Source organism: Cygnus olor, chromosome 7 (genome assembly GCF_009769625.2).
Source record: "Cygnus olor isolate bCygOlo1 chromosome 7, bCygOlo1.pri.v2, whole genome shotgun sequence".
Taxonomy (NCBI): Eukaryota; Metazoa; Chordata; class Aves; order Anseriformes; family Anatidae; genus Cygnus; species Cygnus olor.
The window spans coordinates 12,671,195-12,691,469 of record NC_049175.1 but is presented as its reverse complement, the minus strand read 5'-3'; the positions used below and the strand labels follow the sequence as shown (position 1 = coordinate 12,691,469).

At 40.7% G+C, this 20,275-nt stretch overlaps 1 protein-coding gene and 1 long non-coding RNA gene across 4 annotated transcripts; one reads left to right on the top strand and one right to left on the bottom strand.

Moving 5' to 3' along the window:
* Nucleotides 1–396: 396 nt before the first annotated feature.
* Nucleotides 397–3,944, top strand: LOC121073005. The gene is made up of 2 exons (XR_005821463.1): nucleotides 397–1,513; nucleotides 3,194–3,944. It is a non-coding gene; the product is annotated as an uncharacterized LOC121073005 (long non-coding RNA).
* SUPV3L1 (Suv3 like RNA helicase) lies at nucleotides 3,386–20,104 on the bottom strand. Of its 3 annotated transcripts, XM_040563444.1 has the most exons (15): nucleotides 19,822–20,104; nucleotides 15,512–15,589; nucleotides 15,143–15,250; nucleotides 13,930–14,044; nucleotides 13,194–13,362; nucleotides 12,105–12,216; nucleotides 11,760–11,837; nucleotides 11,460–11,551; nucleotides 10,357–10,537; nucleotides 9,875–9,968; nucleotides 8,444–8,663; nucleotides 8,002–8,082; nucleotides 6,341–6,517; nucleotides 4,342–4,490; nucleotides 3,386–3,939 (listed from the first exon to the last, which is right to left on the bottom strand). In XM_040563444.1, exons 1-15 carry the CDS (start codon nucleotides 20,045–20,047, stop codon nucleotides 3,444–3,446), a joined length of 2,376 nt encoding a protein of 791 aa, XP_040419378.1. In that variant the 5' UTR covers nucleotides 20,048–20,104; the 3' UTR covers nucleotides 3,386–3,443. The 3 variants fall into 3 exon arrangements, with proteins under 3 accessions (XP_040419378.1, XP_040419379.1, XP_040419380.1); XM_040563445.1 differs by lacking the exon at nucleotides 19,822–20,104 and having other exon boundaries at nucleotides 15,192–15,250; XM_040563446.1 differs by lacking the exons at nucleotides 13,930–14,044; nucleotides 15,143–15,250; nucleotides 15,512–15,589; nucleotides 19,822–20,104 and having other exon boundaries at nucleotides 13,205–13,362.
* Nucleotides 20,105–20,275: the final 171 nt, after the last annotated feature.

Here is a 20,275-nt window from a genome sequence, read left to right as displayed (position 1 = left end):
AATAATGTGTACGAAATAAGTGATGCACAATGCAATTGCTCACCACCCGTTGACCGATGCCCAGCCTATCCCCGAGCAGCCGGCCCCCCCTCCACCCCGGCTAGCCACCCCTATATATTGTTCAGCATGACGTCAGATGGTATGGAATACCCCTTTGGCCAGTTTGGGTCAGCTGTCCTGGGTCTGTCCCCTCCCAGCTCCTGCTGCATCCCTAGCCTGCTCGCTAGCAGGACAGAGAGAAGCTGAAAAGTCCTTGGCTTGGTGTAAGCACTGCTCTACAACAATTAAAACATCAGCATGTTATCAGCGCTCTTCTCATTCTAATCCAAAACATAGCACCCTGCCAGCTACTAGGAGGAAAATTAACTCTGTCCTAACTGAAACCAGGACATCCCCCCACAGTGTCACACGTCCCCATGAAGCAATGCCAGCATTTTTAGGCAGGCAAGCTCAGGGGAAAGAAAGTCCTTCAAGAACAAGGGAGGCCACCAGAGAACCTCGATGCTGGAGCGTCCCCAGACCAGCACAGCACATGACAGACGGAGTTTTTCTGCAAAATTAAGGCAGAACACCAGAGGGGAACAATTGGAACATCCACCCCAAGGACAGACAACATTGAGAAAAGATGGAGACAGCACAGACAGAAAAGAGCATATGGGCTTAAGAGTAAGAAGGCTTTTTGTTATTGTTTTAACCAAGCAGCATTTATCACCATTTTCCATCAGAAGCACAACAATCACACACATGCACACAAAAAAAATAAATTGTGAAACTAATAAAACTCCAACCATCTGAAACATGAATGCCTGAAATTAATCTGGAAATCTGAACACCCGAAACAAAAGTTCTGCAAACGTGATTCCCAAATCAAGAGAACAATGTTGGTATTGTTGTTTGGAAAAACAAAGGCTCGGCACAGACCCATGAGGAAGAGCAGCAGGCCACTCCACTGCCCCCCCAAGGGCTTGCTTGCCCAGGACTTATTAAAAATCTGCAGCTCGTGTAGCTTTGCACCATACCAGTCCAGATTTTACCACATGGGACCAATCTGGCAGCCCCACCAGCAAGAGTCAATGACAACCACACCATTAGCTCAGAAGAAAACTTTTTATGAAAGTCAGCCTGGAAACGCCTGAATAAACTTCAGAGCTCCTAAACAGTTACTATGGAGTCACTATGGAAACGAGCGCTGAATTAAGCCAAACGCTAATCTGGGCAAAATACAAGAAAGAATGCTTAGAGTCATTTAGCTCCCGGGCTGCAAGGCTTGCTGCTCAAACAGAAGACTGGCTCACACCTCCAAGTCCCAGCTCCTCTTTCCTTGCTCAAAAGTACACACTAGGAAGCAGCTTAGCATACAGTTAAAGGGTACGTTTACCAAAACAGTCCAGAAGCAAGGTACAGTAGCAGCAGGAGTCTTCTGTGACTTGGGGGACAGAAGGGAGTCGTCCTTGCAGAAGCGTTGTTTGAAGCGGTACCTTGCAGATCCAGCAAGGTGTTTGCAGTCCAAGAGGTTAAGTGAGCAAACACAGGCTGTCATAACCCGACTGCAGTCACGACCACCTACATCTTCCCTTTGAGTTTGTCAAGTGCAAAGCAAACAAGAACTCAAGGGATACCACTCAGCCACGTAACTCACCTCTCTCGAGCTCTTCCACGAGCATCAAAGGTTATAAATTTGTAAGGGTTAATCGCAAGTTTGTGTTCTGTGCCAGTCACATTGTATTTAAGCAGAGGCTGTCCTGACTCTGGGAAGGAAAGGAGAACTACTCCTCCCCAAAGCAGAAAATGCCCGACATTCACATGGCCATGGCCACACATACATAGCTGCTTGGTTCTTCTTCAAATGGGGCTTTGCAGAAGGACACGAAAATTTCCCTCCTCACCAGCTCGGCCCTGAAATCAGCAGAGGACATGAACTAGCAACGTTTACGCACTACCTGCATTTCAGTAAGTAACGGGAAAATTGTGTGTGAAATACCCTGAAACAGCTTTTAAAACTGTGTTCAGACTGCTGTAGACTTGCTTCTGAACAGCAGCTTTAAGGTCTGATGCTAGCAGGAAGCAAAGGGGATTCAGACCTAAGTTTCCACCTGTGGAGATATGCAGTTGAACATTTTAGAAAGTATTTGACAGAGAGAAATTCACCCCAGTTTTCACAAGTATCCCAACATTAAGACAAGCAGCATCTGCAGGCTTGTGAATACCCAACCACACACACAGAGTTGCCACAACATAATTCTCCCCATGCAGTCACAGCAACACGTCCTACCACCGAAATCCCTTTCTGTGAGCACATACAGCAGTTTAAGTAGCCAATTTTTCCACTCCCCAGTATCTATACGAGGAGCTCAACGGTGTACTTGAAACCTTCTTACACTAAAAATAACTGCAAGGGTGACAGATCACACAGTCATGTATGAAACTGGCACAGCCTGGTGTTGCACTGCCTTAAACCTTATTCAGTGACCCTATCAGGTAGAGTTTCCTGAGAACTCAGTTCCAACAAACTAAACCTTCCTCCCGGTGGTATGCACATAGGTTTTCCACTTTAAGGTATGTGGGAATACCGCTGGCACAAGCATCAACCCCTGGCTGTTACTTACTCTACCTAACAGCTTACAGTTTAATTAAATATTTCATGTCTCCCATCAAAATCCAGATGTCACAAATAAGCTAAAACATGAAGCAAAAAAAAATATGAATTGCAACAGCACAAAATCATTTGTATAAAACTGAATTAGAAAAAAAGAATAAGACATCTGAATTTCTCCAAAATAAATAAATTACACCTATGCCTCTAAAATCACCTTCCCCCAAAAAACAATACTACTTTTTTTTCCCCCAAACATTGCCTGAGTTTGTGTGATAAGCATTTCCTGCAGAAAAGAATACAATTTAAAGAGCAAGGACAGACTTAATTACCCTTCAGATGACAGAACTGATATTTATCTCAAAATTCCTGTGACCAGAATTACGTAATTCCCAAGGCATTAACACAAATGCTTTTTGCCTCCTTACACATTTTCACAAGACCCAAAGGTTAGAGGCACATGATTCCTGTCATCGCTCTGACCAAATTTCCTGCCAGGTTGTTCATTACCTGTTTGTTATCTGCTTAACTCTGCCCTTTGAGAAGGAATGGAATGAGTAGCTCATTCATCACTAGTGAAATATCTGATGTTTATTACAGGTGAGGATATCTTGCAAGAAGGCAGCGGTTTCCGGTTTTCACATTGAACAAGTGTACAGCAGAGTGGTAAAAGCACAGGCATGGCCTCTGAGCTTACAGAAGTCCGCCTCTCTGAGTGCTTCACATAAGTGGTCACAGGAGGAGAACATCATCAAGGAGCTACAGCAGTGTAAACATGAAATGCCAAAGTAGTTATTAAAATAGTATTTTATTTTATTAATAAAAACTAAACAGCATTATGACATGGATTCTATTTTTTCTTTTTTCCAGTTTCCTTTGAACTACTCTGATCATCTCTTTTTGAGGCAAAGCCATATCTATCATTCCTGTGCTGATCCTGCCACTCACTCTCCAGCTGTCTCAGCATCTCTTGTGTTAGAAGTCCTTCACGCAGCAATCTGTTGGCAAGCGATCCACGTCCATGGCTTTTCAAATCCTCCTGCCTCATAGAAGACCTGTAAGCTTTCAAGCTCCTGACTCTACTTTCTCCTGGAACCTCCAGTGCAACAGAGAGTGGCTCTGTGGATTTTGCACCACGATGGTCTGAAAACATCCTACTATCTCTTTTAGTCCTTGAAAGAGGAAAGTCTTCTGACACAACTTCTGCCGCTCCAGAAGCAGCACTAGACTGCGAAGCTCGGATCAGCTTTGTGATGTTGCAGACACCAATTTGTATAATGTCGTCTAGTTTTTTCTGAATATTCCTTACAAGGGCAGCATCAGGGAACATATCCATGAAGCGGTAACTGAAGAGAAGTGAAACAAAACAAAATACAGTTAAACCTTTACACTAAAGGAATGCTGACTGGGACAAAACTGAGATATATACTATGTAAAGTAAAAAAGAAAAATTATTACGTGTTGCATGAGAAGACCACTATGTTTTAAGTGGCACTGCAGCTGCTTCAGTCCAGGATCCCCTTGTTTCTAACTTTCTTTCTCTGCCAGTCACAAACTGTTCTCTGCAGAGCCTACAACTTGCTCCCACAACATAGCTACACCAGCATTTGTCAAGATCCTCCAAAGAGCCACCAAATGAGCCCGTACTGTACCACATACACACTGGCTGGAAACACACTGCTTTCTAGGACAGCAATTCATAAATATTAGCAGGAAAAAAAAGTGATTCCCAAGCACCAAGTGAATACCTTAACCACAGATAGAGGTCAAAAACATCATGAACAGCTTCAAGGTGTACAAGTTCTTTGATGTTCTTTGGTGGGGCTAGCGGCCATTTGGTGTGCCGACAGAGCCAGTCAAACGTCAGAGGCTCATTTCTGCTGAATTGTCTTGCAAACTGAAAGAAAAAAGAGGATTCAGTGAAATATGCAATTGGTCAGGAAAGAACAAATACATTTGTTTACAGCACAGCCATTTCTGTAACCAGTTGCATTATTCAAGCAGTTTATAAACAAACAGGCTATTTAATTTCTTGTAACTGACAGAAGGGTAGTTTGCAGTTGGGCAGCTGCACGCTAGCTAAGGCCCACTGTAATCCGCAGAGCATAGAACTGATTGAAAGTCAGTACCACAGTCTACTGCTAGATAATGTTTGCAGGCCAGTTTATTATTAAAGAAACCGCCGCTAGCCAACTCAAAATAATCCCAGTGGACTAAATTCCCTTGAGTCTGTATACATACAATATTCCAGAAAATACCTGCTTTGTTTTACACAGCCCAAATGCCACACATTCTTTTAGTTAATTGCTCAACACAGCAGTCATCTCTCCTTTCCCAGGCCTCATTAACACAATTTGTCCATGGGCCGTGCACAGAGTTAAGCAACAGATGTACAGAGCTATCCAGCAAAACCTAACTCTGGAGGCATATGATTTCATCTAGCAGAGCACGCAGACTTGGTCTTTTCTTCTCCTCTTGCTCCTATTCTGTTAATTATCTTTTTTTTTTTTTTTCAGAATCTCCAGGATTGAGAAAATCATATTAAATGTGTTCCCTGACTTATGAAAGGCACTACTCACAACCCAAACAGATTAATCTGCAGTAACAGCTCTTCTGAAACCTAGACATCTCGGCTCTTTTACTAACGGATAAACAAGACAAATAAGATTTAAATTTTTAAATATCAGGAGTACTGATGACTTGGATTAACTAGTTCCTAACTGGCTAAATACCAGGGTGGTTTTTTTACCAGGGGCTAAAATTCACATCAACATTTAACAACTGATGTGTCAGCTGTTGAATCTACTATCATGTTACGACCTTCTACACCTCCACTACGTGGGATCTGAATGCTTAGCATTTACTTAAGAAGGCAAAATTTATTTTTTTAAACTCTTGAAATCAATCATTCAACTTTCAAATAAAGTTACTTGCCAGTTTTTAAAAGCTTGAGTCTGGTATCTGTGACATGAGTGCACAACAGCAGCTAAATTTTTAGACTATTTTATTAAAAATATTAACACAATCCCTAAAAAAAAGGGAGAAAGATAATAGTGTCTAACAAAGTAAAAGGCCCAAAAGAAATTATTAGTCCTGAAAAACTGAAATCAGCTGACGGAAAATTCCTCAAAATAATCACTCCAGGAGCACTGACAAAAAGAGTTTATCAAGGCCTGCAAACTGAACTGATGTAATTCTGAGATCAATTTTACAGCATCACATCTTGTGGGAGTTTAATTCTACATAACTGTATTATAACATCAACAGTCACATTCAGTCCCACATTTCTCTGTCTTGTTGACCACCTAACACCCTGAATTAGGGGCATCCTGGTTTTTAAGGGCTATTTTTAATGACTAGACAGACACGCTGCAGTGCAAAGCTTACCTGTGCACAAGTGACTACCTAACAGATACACTTCTGATCTCTCCCATTACAAAGACCACTTGCAAGGCAAGCAGTATGATTCTCTGAGGCAAACAGTGGAAAAACTATTCAAATTCTAATTTAATTCTCAAAATGAAATCAGTTCTCAGAAGTGAAGAGCTTCCCCCTTCCAGGTGAAGAATACAATTTAAAAAAAATCTCTATTTTATATTTTTTACCTATGAGCATGTTAAGAATGCTCTCAAATGAGGCAATGACAATACCCACAATAAGCAGAGCAGCTATACAAGTCCCACTGCACCACAACCTGCTCAGTTTAATATAAATTCAACATTTTCTAGGGAACAAACAATAACTGACCTTCAACAACGTGGTACACACAAAGGGCTCTTTTCTATTCAAGGGTGCAGTGCAGAAGACATATCGTGATCGCAAATTTAGTGGAATGTGCTGAATCATATCTGCTAGAAATTTGAAGTCATCAATATTGCACACAAAGTAAAGCCCATCAACTTGTGAGAGACTCACAAAAATATCCTGTGAAAACATAATCAAATGAAGAGGGTGTTATTACAGGAAAGGGTTGACACATTTTATATTAACAAAACAAAATGATTTGGTGTTTTAAATGCTAGTTATACTGAAAGAACAGTTAAAAATACTAATTTGAACCACAGTAATAAGAAAAAGGTCAGAAGAGCTCCCTCTACTCTTTTAAGAGAATTTTAACCAAATTCTCTGACACAGGATCAGAGGGTAAGACATAAAGCACTATGTTTTATTGAAGCATTTTCAACTGGTCTTTTAAGTATCCAATTTTATGTTCTAAAAACATACATTTTAGCTTCGAAGAACACTATCACAAGAATCAATTATTTCCACGTTTCAAACTTATTCCAGGTTTGTCACTTAGCATGACCCAAAAAGCTAACTTTACAACATAAAATTCAACAATTGAGCTATTTTTATACCAATGCCAGGAGCAGATCTATTTTAGGAAGAAAGAAGTCACAAGATAAATCTGGTGTTGCAATAGAGAAGTTCAAAGAATACCTGAAACTTATCCAAGGTCTGGAGTAATAGGAAATGCCACTGCACATTGCAGGTGGAATTTTTATTGGCCCACAAAACTAGTTTCTCTAATGTAAATCTTTTGAAGATTTTTTTTCTTTAAAAGATCTTTAGAGAAGTACTGAGCTTCTTAATTGGATATGCAACTGAATACTTACAGAAATTGATAATGACATTTTCTTTTTTTTTTTTAAATAAATCTTGATACTGATAAGCTAGCTCAGAAAAACAGTTAGATTTTGAAGATGTGCTGTTACCCTACCAGTCTAATCTTCCAGGAGGTCTCCGAGATAATCTTCTATCTCAAGGTTAGAAACTGTGTAATTTGCTACGTAACAGCATCTCAGCAGGGAGCTAAATATGCACTCATATCCCTTAAAGCTGCCGAGAAGTCCTCATTGTGCTAAAAACAGTGAAACTATTTTTAAAATACAGCATTGGAAACTTAATTTCTACTTCAAAAACTTCAGGTGCTTCCAGAAATTCTATCATCCACGTAATGATGAGATCAAGTACATCCCACAAAATCTGCTTACACCAAGCTCAGCAGACTGTTTTACTGCGAAGTCCACAGAAGCTCTCAGATATATAGAAACCTGACATGACCAGCTCCGTTTCCCAGGAGTTTTCACATAAATTTGTTAAAATTTCAATCTAAGATTTTCAGACACAGACAAAGTCTACATTTAAAATGGAGGAAAGGTGAAATGAAAAGGATCTTGCATGCTCTTTAACACAAGTGCACATATTTACACACTTCAAAGGCTTTCAAGTTTATTATGAAATAGAATAAGTAGGCATTCAAAATGTATTTGCAGTCATGGCTGTGGTAGAAAGAAAATTTGAACTAATACACACAAAGCTGTCTGTTACGTTTTTAAAGTACACATTTCTAAGAAAGCAGTGACTATAGGCAAAGCTATAGAAGCTAATATTTTGATTGCTCTTACAATTAGATTGGAAAGAGTGGCATCAGGGAGATGATAAGCAAACATTTCTATCTGCTCTGCAGTAGGATGTAGGCCAGCTGCCTAAAGGGAAAAACAAAGACAACATTTTCCATTAATTCTCAACGTTGTTCTTAAGTTAGCGCATCAGATGAAGAATCTAGAAAGATAATATGCCAAAACACCCTACAGAGTCCAGTTTTGCGAGAACACTTATATGGACCTTACAAACTTCTGAGCTTTTAATTCTTAAAAAAGCAGTTTCAATATAACTGAAGGTATTGCAAGCCTCCAAATGAGCCATATATTCAAAATCATCCCAGCATGACAAAAAACGTTTTTGTCACTGATTTGTTCATAGACACAAAGAAAAATGATTTGGGATCAGAAGACTGTAACACGGCTCCAGAGCACATCTGTACACACTGGGAACTGAGCCTCTCACCTTCACAGGGCGCACAGGCTCACTCAGAATCTCCTTCAGCTGCACTAGGTCATCACGATGCATTGTTGTGACTTCTCCTTGCTTGAAAGATGAGCCGTAACGCCCAGCTCTGCCCGCGATTTGTAGAGCCTGAGAGGTTGTAATTAAATCTATTTCCTTCTCTCCCTTCTCATTGATAGTTGGCTTTACTATTGAGTTAAAAATTATTCTTTTTATACACCTGAAATATTTGAGAAAAAAATAGGAATTGGTTTTGCAAATTATTTCCAATACACAACCACCTACAAAAGAATGAAAGCCGTATTTTCAAAGGCTTTTTCTCCTCCATAAATTAAATAATCACAGATACTACTTAGGAACGTATCAAATTCAAAAGGGCAGCATAAGACTATGGGTTAGTAGCTACAAGAATCACCGTCCTGACATATTTCAATCCTGTTCTAATAGGGTCCCAGTCCACTCCTCATCATCTGCCTTAGCAGTTGATAGCAATATGACTTCATTGCTTTCAGCAGCATAATACCTCTGAAACTGGACTGAACTTCACAGAATCATAGAATTATTTAGGTTGGAAAGTGCCTGTAAGATCATCAAGTTCAACCATCATGTAACACTACCAAGTCCACCACTAAACCATGTCTCTTAGTGCCACAACCCCATGTCTCTTAAGTGTCACCAGGGATGGCAATTCCGCCACCAAAAACCACGACTAAACAACCCCACATCCCTCAGCTGCTCCTCGTGTATCTTGTTTTCTAGTCCCTCCACCAGTTTCAGTGTTCTCTGAGCACGTTCCAGCACCCCACCATCCTTCTTGCAGTGAGGGGCGCCAAGCTGAGCACGGTGCTCAAGCTGCGGTCTCACCAGTGCCAAATACAGATGCACAAGCACTTCCCCAGCCCTGCTGGCCATACCACTTCTGATGTGGGCCAGGATGTCACCATCCTTCTTGGCCACCTGGGCACGCTGATGGCTCCTGTTGATCTGGCTTTCAACCAGCACCCTCAAGCCCTTTTCTGCTGGGCAACTTTACTGGCACTCTTCCCCCAGGCTGTACCACTGCACGGGGTTGTTGTGACCCAGATGTGGCACCCAGCATTTCACTTGCTCTACATTTCACAAATGCAAGAGACTGACACTAACAACCTAGCCCATCTGACCCCCACAAATCAGATGCACCTTAACAGTGCTTACTATAACATAGAATTAGATCAAGTAAACCATTTAATTTTTAGAATCAGCTTTAGAATTAAAGCTCAGTCCTACCCAATCAAATTCATCAGCAGTTCAGAATTAAAACATAAGTACCATGTTTTTTCAGCCATAGCAGATATTTAGCCAATCCAGTCAGACTGGCCAGAAAAAAGTGAGCAAACTAATGCAGGTACCAGATCCCAAAAAAATCATACCATAACCTGTCAGAGTACTTACAAATTGAGTCCCATTCCAATTGCATCCGTAGCAACTAAAATTTTGCATGGATCATCAGGATCGTTGAATTTCTTTGCCTGTTCAAGTTTTGTTCCTAAAGCAAAAAAAACCCGAACACTTCACATAGCGAACTGTTCTTAGAAAATAAATACAGCTTATCACTAAGCTTGATGTCTTTATAGCAGATCAAGAAAAAAAAAAGAAAAAAAACCTTTGATTGGTATCAGGCTGTGGTTGAGGGTAGAGGGGCAGGAATTTAAAACCAGACCCAGGGCTGTGGATAGATCTCATTTAATTAAGTCTATCTGAAGAACAATATTAAGTACGTAATAAAAGCTCTGACACCAAGATTATAAAAAACACCATTCAACAGAAGTCTTTATATGTAGATGCAAAACTAGGAAAACTTCATTTTAAGTTTTTTTCTAGAAAAGCAGCAAAATCAGACTGTTCTCTTAAAAATAAAAGGAAGGAAGCTTTACCTGGTGGCAGACTGCCATAAATGACAGCACACTCTAATCCTCGAGCTTCAACCTGCCGACTGACAGAATAAATGTCGTTCTTACTGAAACAAACGATGCAGTCCCCAGGCTGGAGGTTATCCAAAGATTCTAAGGCATAATTCAACACTGTAAGAGGAGTGAGTCTTTCGTAGTTTCGGACCTAGAATTAAAGGAGTTATCATAGATAATGTGTTTTTTAAACAACAAATTCCTGTGGAAGATCATCGAGCATGGTTATTGTCACAACTGACTAACACTGAGGGACCTCTCACAGTCCTAGAAGGATAACTACCAGAGAGAAGGTGACATACACCTCATGCAGTTGCATACTTGCAACATTTCCCAGGCTGAGAAATAAAAGGCCTTTTCAAGAAGCAGAGGAACTATACATTTTTACATGTCAACTAGTTTCAAGTGAAGAAATACACAGACTACATAATAGCCATTCTTGTAAGAAATGAGTTTGTTTTCCTTATTTCAGTCACCTTCATGTTGTAACTCTTTCACAGCTGCACAGCCCAGCAAGCAGATATATGTAAAGCTATAGATAATTCACCAAGAAATCATGTAGACTACACTTTCTTAGGACCAAATTTTGTTTTTTAATGCTCTTCAGAAAGGAACCTTTTGAAGACAGCAGAATTCATAACAGGAAAGTTGGGTTTCAGAGATTTTTCAATTGCTTTCTTCTGGAGATGAAAACTCTTAACAGTTTTCCTCACCATATGGAGAGTAAGCATCAACAGATCAAATAACCTGAGCGAACTGAAGGCATGGTTCCGTCCAGGAAGAACAGAACAGTAAAGAAAGCCACTGAACAGCTACAGCATTCCCTGAGGGGAAGTCAGCAAAACAATTACCTTTCTTTTAAGCAAAAATAATACCATTATATGAAAAAAAAAAAAAAAACACTTTATAACATCTCCTTTGGTTTAGCAAAATGGAGAAACATTTTAACAAGAACTCCTGCAAGAGTAACTTTGATCAGTTGTATCCCAGACAAGAGCCTGGGTTTCAGTCTGTTTTCCCAGCAAGAAGAAGGTGATGCTCTAGCCATAACTTCGTAGAACTAAAAAGCTTACCTCAACTTCCTCCCCTGTAGTGTACATGAGTTCTGTCACCAAGTCAATAGCAGCAGCTTCTCCACAAACATGGATTTCTTCCGCAGAGAGTCCTGAACAAGACCCAGTGAAACAGAGTGCTAAAAGTTACATACTTATATCCAACAGCACTTTGGCTGACATTAACAGTTACCCCAAAATCACATTTTGCTTACTAAACACATCAAGGAGTATACTTCACCTCACATTAAATTATGAGTTATTGTCATAAGTCAGAACAACCTATGAACCAAAGTTAATTGCCAACACTACCAAGCTTACCTAGAAGGGCTCTTGTCCAAGCCCACCCTCTAGCAGGATCTCGGATCATCTGAATTTCATCAATCACAGCAACTTCATCTTAAAAACAAGAAAAATATGATGAACCAAGGAAGAGCATCCAGAACAGCAATATTACATAGGAAAGAACATCACAAAGGCTTTCAAAAATGTTGCTCAAATCAAGTTAAACCTCTGCCACCAAAAAGCTAAGCTAAGATGGTCCAGGTAATAACTCAGAAATTGCTCAAGTAGGAGTGAAAAGGAATAGCTCTGCTACTTCACAGAGTACCAGCAGTAACACCCATAAAGATCCCAGAGATGTGACAAACAACTGTATATACGTACAAGGTGTGTTAGTGCTGCACATTTCTATGGTACAAGCAATATGAGAAGCTTGTCTGGCATCTTCATTGGCATACACACGCTCTTCTCCTGTCACCAAATCACATGGCACGTTCTATGGGAATTCAGAAAACTCATGTTACATTTCCTGAATATAATATAATTCTCTTTCCACAGGGGAAAAAAAAATCAGTTTCTTAAAGTAGCTTCTAAGACAGTATAAAGGAAGCTATCCAGAAAATAACTACTCAGCCTTTTGAGACTTGTGGCCTGTATTTAAGTCCTATCAGACTGAAGGGCATAATGAAGAGGTAATATCTTTAATGAGATGCCCCCCCATTCCTGCAAGAGATTACATCTTACTTAGATGTACTCTTACTTAGAAATTCTCAGACTTAACAATATATAGAGAGAAGTGACAAGAACCTTGTTAAACACCACTATATCTACATACTACGTTGCATTAATGTGTGATGTGCTACAGTAATACCTCAGAAGAGGTATGGTTCTGTGCAGCTGCAAACACCCTGGTGAAAACCCTTCGGAAAGATGTTGGAAATGGTAAAAAAAAAAAGTAAACAAACAAAAAAAAAGTACTGAAGAACACCTCCTCTAGGGACCTGTTATAACAGGGCACTGGCTTTCACCAACTCACCCAATCTGAAATTGCAGAACTTTATTAGATGGCCGAGTTAAATGTATTTAAACACTGAAGCAAAAGGTTGATGGGAGTTAAGCGAGGGTAATTACTTGAGTACAAGCTAAAATAAAGGTCAGGATAAAAGAAGCAATGGTTTTGACACAGAAAAATCTAACAGTACAACCAGGCTAACCCAGGGAGAGAAAAAATACCACAGAACAATGAATGCAGGTTACAAGGATGACAACATGGCATATGCTTTGGAGAAAGTGATGTTCCACTCTGCCCAGAGCAGAAATGACCACTGGTAACTGACACCACCACAGTTCGCCAAAAGCACCCTTTCAAGTACACTGCTTCACAGCCTCCTTTAAGCAACTACAGCACTTAAACATGCATTCATGAGACTGCTCCAATAGTTAGGAAACAGGTAAGTAATACAACATACTGACAGCAGCATTACTCTTTTGGAAGATCTCATGAGCCAGAAGTTTTAATGGACCACAGTATATTCCAGACTTTGCTGACAAAAATCTCTGGATAGCATGGTACGTTTTTCCACTATTTGTAGGGCCAGCATGGAATATTATCTTTCTCTGAATAGCCCTAGCTTCTGGATACCTGAAACAAAAAAAAAAATAAAAAATTTGTTGAACGTGTATCTGGTGTTCTGGATACTGATTTAGGTGAAATTCCAAATTAGCTTAAACATTTGCATATCAGTAAACTTTCATGTGTGTTGAAAGCAGAAAGATCAAGTTCTTAAATACACCCTATAAGACATGAAGTTCCTGTATCTTATACATTCATCTTACTAACCATACAATGCTTTTTAAGATTGAGATTGAAATTCATACATGGTGTTCAAAATAACTCTCATTACTATGGTCTCTCTTTGGGTGCACTAACGTTTTAATGTTCCAACACACTAATTCCCAGATACAGCCACAAGTCAGCTTTCTGGAAAGAGAATACCAACTCAGCTACTTTCATAGCTGACATGCTCTTGTTTTCCTTTTAATTGATTGCAAAATATCTTGTAATATAGATGAGAGTTTCTGACAAGGTATTCTAAAAAGAGAGAACTGGAACTGAAAACGTAATGCAAATATCCATCAAAGTTCAAATCCACAGACTCAGAAATTATGTGAGGCTAAGAAAACACCACAATCACTTAAATTCACTGACCAGTTGGGCGGCAGCCTTAAATCACTGATCTTTCGCAGATCATCCATGCAGTCCAGCATCGGAAAGATCTGCTTGGCATGTCTCAAGAAAAATGGAAAAAGATCATCCACGTGACCTAGAAGACAAGAAAGCTTGAATGCCTGTCCGAAGGCATGCATCTTCATAACAAATTTTGAAAAAAATTAATTGCACTTCCACCACCACTTCAGCAATTATTTCAACAAACTAAGTTCTAAAAATTTTAGAGCTAAAAAGCTCTAAACAAAGTTCAATATCACAATCGCCGAAAGGTAAACTAACACGAGTCACAGGCTCATTAAGCAATGTTCTACAAACACAAAGAAGAATGAAAAAAAAAAAAAACTCAGTTCAGTAAATTCACTCTTGCTAATCTTCAAGTCTAGAGAACTTCCAAATAAATGAGAAGCTATGAAAAAGCTGGGTGAGAAATAGCTTTTTCTGTCCTATGAAGATTTTTGTCTTTTATTGCTGAATTCATTTGTGGCCTTGGAATAAAATAAAGAAACTACGTGAAAGATTTTATACAAAACTAATATATAAAGATTTCTTAAATTTCCTAAAGAGGAAAATTTCCTAAAGACTTAAAATCAACACATTTACATTTTAAGACAAAGCTTAAGGACACTGTAACCTTTATATTACCATCATTAAAAACATACATACAATGCCAAAGTCCTAAAGCTCAAACTCTGGAGAAAGGTGTTTGTGCTGTTACCAATTAGCATCACCTCTTGGTTAAGTGCCATTAATTACAACACACAAAGCAGTAAGCAAGCAAGCAAACACCACTTTCTCTATTAGTGCCACACAGAAGCAGAACAGTCAGAGTTGTGTTCCCAAGTTTTTCAAGTCACCTGAGCAGGACAACGCTCTCAAAGTGCCCCCTAGTGACTACTAAATTTTTGAGAGAGGAATAAATCAAACAGTCGGTTTCCATTTCACCAAGGAACAGATGCTATAAAACAATGGGCTTCTACTTGCTAAGACTTCCACCTCTTTTGTTTCCACTTCAGAAGATTTAAAGACAGAACACTCCGTAGGATGGGCACAAATGGTTCTGAAGAGGAAGCAGAACGATTTTCAACCTCTTTTACAACACCGTAGGGGGGTCCAACAGGTAAACAGGTAAGTACAACAGTTAAAAACAATAAAAAAATGCACATTTTATTTTACAAGCACCCCAGATACTTGCCTGCACCACAGCATATATCATTGAGAATAATATGCAAATCAGCACTCACAGAGCTGGATTCCATGATATATTTCCTAAAGCTTATAAAGGCTTGGTGAAACAGGCGAGCTGCAAAAGACAATGAAAAAGTCAATGTGAGTAGAATCACCACACTGTATTTGTAAACACATAACAAACCACTGAAGTGGTCCATTAAAAACGTGTATCTTCACTTGAGCTATTACAAGCAATTAAAGATTATTTAAACCTAGTGACAGAGGCAACCTAACAAGCAGTGCTGTGAGAACTGTAAAAAAATCCAATCTACTAATAACATACCCAAATAAAAACAGAGTTCACATAAAATAAACTCTTAGAATGTTTTCTTACCATCTAATCCATTTTCTGTTCCTAGTCTTTGGATTTCTTTTCTTTTGTAGAACTTATTTAAGTTTTTTAGAACTTCAGCTGCAGAAAAAGAAGAACATTTTTTTAGCTTGCTCAAGACTAAATCGCATTCTGCCGACCCCAAAATCATGGCTTATAGTCTCATTACTTGAGAGTGAGGGCATCTTTGCCATGCTGAACAGACTCAAATGATTTTTCCCCAAATGAAGCACAATCAACAACTGAGGCTGTTGTGGAAAAGGACGATTTTAAGTCTGGGGGTGTTTTTTGTTTGCTTTGTATCAGCACTTATCGGCAAAAAGCAAGTTTTAATGTGAAAATTAAATCTGCTTAAACCACTCAATGAAAGCTTTCCTAAACCTGCTGAGAGGCCTTCTTCCCTCTACGCTGCTTCTAAGACACACACACAGAGAAATCAGGCAAACCAGACGCGGTGTTCTTTCTATTTCTCAGATAAGATAAAAGAAAACTTAGCCGACTTTCCACATACCTGTCACAAATCAAGAGGTTTGATGTGAACACCTGATTATTATAAAGTTATTAATAAACCCATTCTGTCCCCTGAAAAGAATGGGTTTTAACAAAACTGTATTTATTATTATAAAATACAGAATTTAGTTTATTAAATGTTAGTCAAATCACAACAGCAGAAATGTCAGCTCCTCATCGATAACAAATCAGGAATTCATAGCAATCTAGCAAGTATCAGCAGCACCTGGCCATAACCTTATGTTATTCTTAAAATTCAAGTCCAGCAGCGCTGTACTACACACTGCCAGAACTGGTACATAACGCAGTTTGCCAGCAGAACACCACCACGCGCTGCTCTCCGCAGTTATTACCTGACTATCGGAAAGCTCTGTCACGATGGGGAAAGCTTCCCATGAAATCAATGATAAATCACTGAAAAATTGCCTCTTTTTCTGAAAAGCTATACTCTAGAGTAGAGATAGCCCACTTTGAATAATAAAAATCATCGCTTGGCAAGAATTTGGCAAAGTGCAAAACCAGTGCAGCCACAGCCAGAAGCACAAGAGCAGTGGTTCCATCCATCCTACACCTGCATGGGATGGAGTAGTGCAGCAGTCTGTTAAGAACTTATTTCAAATTACAGACTGAAAACTACTTCCAAAGCGTTCACACGGGTAACTAAGCAAGATGAAGGCTGTTATCAGCACGCTTACATTTACCGCACAAACATTCGTATTCTCATCAGGAAATGTTTAGGGCCCTGGAAATCAAAGACGTGCTGGAAAACACCGCAGTAAAAGAATGGAAGAGGATGAATTTCTCTTGAGAAGCCTCCATAAGAAGTTACAAAAGTTAACACAACATCAGACATATTTAAATCACAACCTACTGGCCTTACTACAAGATGAAAAGGTCAATGCCAGAACATTTGTTACTATCCAAGGCAACATGACGTTGGGACCATCGTAGCCCACTCAAGGTCACAATCCTTCCTAAGCACAAATACCTTAACAATAAGGCGTATCCAAACAAAACGAAGCTGGCATCGCACTCCAACAATGTGTACAGCCACAGCAGTTTAATCTAACTGCCTGTAGCACTATTTCTAAAACAACTAGTAGCAGGACACAAACTCAGGAGATGTGTCCTACCTCTACCATTAATTCTCCTTTCTACCAGTCACTTCTGTTTTAAGAAATTCCCCTCTTAACTATTTTCTCAGTCTAGAGCACTATTTTAGCTCTGCTTGAGCTAAAATACTTGAGAATTACGCATTTCTTAGCAGTATTTTCCAGTTAGACTTGCATTGTCCAACCCAAGTGACGTTGTGCATCTAACTAGTCCATTTGCTCAGGCACCTCCTGGTCCTGATGCACGAATTGCTGACAACAGCTCATCTTTCCCAGTTCACATCTCTTAGCAGCGAGCACGCGCACACAGTCCGACAGCTGAAGACACTCGAGGGGCATTCAATGACTGAGCATTTGGGCTCCAAATCAACAACTTTATCAAGAATTCTGACCAGCACAAAGTGCTGGTCTTTCATACAGTAGATTTTTTCTGTTCAAATTTATTTTAAAATGGTTAACGGATCCTCTCCATGCCAGGAGGCCCACATCCACACCCCATGTGTGCTGCCTGCTGACTGGCAGCCGGGTACCAATCTTTCTCCCTCTGTACTGCTGGCGGATCACTTATCTTTGCAACATCCCTGTCTTCTCTTGTTGCTCCTCTTTATACATCTTTCTTTCGATGCTGCATTTGTGAGCAGCCCAGTTACTCCCTTTCATCCTCCTATCTAAGTTGAGCATCACAGGTCTTGGTTTTTTGGTTTTAAAACACAGCAGCTCCTTAGATATTTCACTGTAACATGCTCATGTATCACCAGCTTGCTCAACAATTAGCTTTTTTGATGAAGCAGTCAGACAAGGGGTTTAGCAAGCATTGACTTAAATTTTAAATCACTCCATCATATAGTAATATCATACTGTTTTATCATTTCCATATCACTGCACTTAGGCTTTTTGTAACAAGGACGTCACCATCACACAAACCTGTCAGTAACCCTACTAATGTAAAAGCAATGAAAGGCTATCAAACAACATATTCTGGCACAATCTCTGTAAGAGAAGCTCAAAAGCAATGTCCCTTCTACTTGTACCTACTTGATACACCAACATGGAAAGCATACATCACCACTAATGAGGACATCCTAACGAAGTCGAAGTAATGCATAAAGATGCAGCTGGGAATGAATTCCCCTACTTGGTGTTAAGCAGCAGGTCTGTTATAAAAGCTTTTGCAGAACTGGCTTTGCAAAAGTTATCCAAAAAGGTGTCTGCTATATTGACAACGTTTGACTAGCATGAAAGGTATGACCACTGTATCTTTCATCTTGTTAGTTTGTTATTTACTGATTTACTGTAATTATGAAAAGTGTAAGTAACAAAGTTTCTTCACCGGCTGTAGTGAGAGAGCTTGTAAGTACTCAGCATACAAATTTTTCTTTACTGAACCTAGGACAGTATTTGACAGTAGAATTTAAGAGCATCTTCATTCAAAATACCACAAGAACAGATGCGTGATTTGTTTAAGATCTGGTCAGAATCCTGGAGGAAAACCAGAGGATGAGCATTTATTTCATAAAAAAGAATGGATGATATTTGCTAAGGAAGCTAAGGTTTCAAAACATGAAATCACTGACAGCAACACAGAGGGCACCCTGCAGGCCACTACGCCAGACAAGCACCACAGCAGCCACCTGGCTGGCGTGCCTCACACCTTTAGGTTGCTTGAAAGTTAATTTTCATCTGGGAACACAAATGATTTTAGCCAATCTGTTCTCTCTTGAAGTTAAGAGAACACACAGGATCTATATGTATTTTCCCATATCATTTTAGTTGTAACTTTGAAGAAATCCACCATAACTGCTAGTCTAATACAGGTGAAAATGAGTTATGTATGCATAAGATACCACTGTTCATACTTATTGGCACCTGAGGAATACACTCCTAACTTTAGCCAATACTCACAGACCAGCCTGAAGACAATACAGATTTCTTGCCTTACAGCTGTCCAGGATTTCACTCCTAACTACGTTTTTTTACCTGTCAGGCCCAAGTATCCTTTTCTCAAAGGCTCCAAACAAATTAGATCACTTTCCCATGCTTCCTATACCTGCGGTTTATAAAAATAAAATGTTCTCCTAATCAAGTCTTCTGATGGCATATAAACAAACGTTCTTTTACGCCCTCAATGCTTGGGGCATCACTGAACACTGAGAGGAGCAGGAACTTGTTTCTTAGCAAGCCTTTACGGACAGCATCCTGGCAGAGCTAGGTAAAACATAACTGTTACTATGCAGAAGGAACAAGCTGTATAGCTTATGATTCAATAAAACGGTGAAAAAGCATTTCCAAATTGCACTGTGTTTCTTGGGATATAATTATACTGACGGACAAAGAAGTGTAGAGCACCTAAAGGTCAACAACGGGATTTCTTTCCTGTTTCCGCTTACATGATAAAGAAAAAGGATGTATCAGGCACAATGCAGGAGAGGCACCTGATATATAAATATATATATATATATATATACCAGATACACAGAAAGGTGCCCACCCCCCGAGAAGGACGCTATTTTGCCTCCCGCAGGCCGCAGCCGCGTGCCCCGGCAGGGCAGCACGCCGCGCAAACGGCTGGCCCCGCACCTGCTCCTCCATCTACCTCGGGGCCTGCTCAGAGCCGCCCCGACGGCTTCGTCCCACCCTCGGCCCCGCGGCCAGACCGACGGACGGACGGACAGACGGACAGCCCGCACCCACCCTTGTCGAGGGGCCGCGTGAGCTCGGCGCCCACGTCTTCCTCCGCCGCGTCACCCACGGGCTTTAGCGGCACGGGCACGAAGAGGGACGTGTCGGGGGCCCGCGAGCCGCCGCTGCCGTCCGAGGAGGAGGAGAAGGAGGCCGGGAAAGCGGCGGCGGCGCCATGGCGGAGGGGCAGCGCCCGACGCCCCGCCAGCCGCAGCAGCGGCCCCGCGCAGCGTCTCATCCGCCTCAAGGGCAGCGCCGCCACCGCCCGCCCTGCGCGTGCGCCGTGCCCCGCGGGGCGCCGAGCCGAGATGGCGGCCACTCCCCTTCCTGGGCGAGGCGTCCCGCGGCCTCGCTGCTTCCGCCGCCAGGCCCTGCTGAGAGGTGGGGAACACGGGCCGTGAGGCAACGAGACCGAGGTAGAAGCGCCCGTCCTGCCCCAGAGGGGATAGATCTAGGCACACAACGC

Coding starts and splice junctions, on each gene's coding strand:
- SUPV3L1 (XM_040563444.1), bottom strand. CDS start 20,047: ATGAGACGCTGCGCGGGGCCGCTGCTGCGGCTGGCGGGGCGTCGGGCG. Junction 15,590..19,821: donor CACGCGGCCCCTCGACAAGG/GTGGGTGCGGGC, acceptor CTTTTTCTGCAG/CTGAAGTTCTAAAAAACTTA. Junction 4,491..6,340: donor TGTGTACCACGTTGTTGAAG/GTCAGTTATTGT, acceptor TTTTTCTTTCAG/TTTGCAAGACAATTCAGCAG.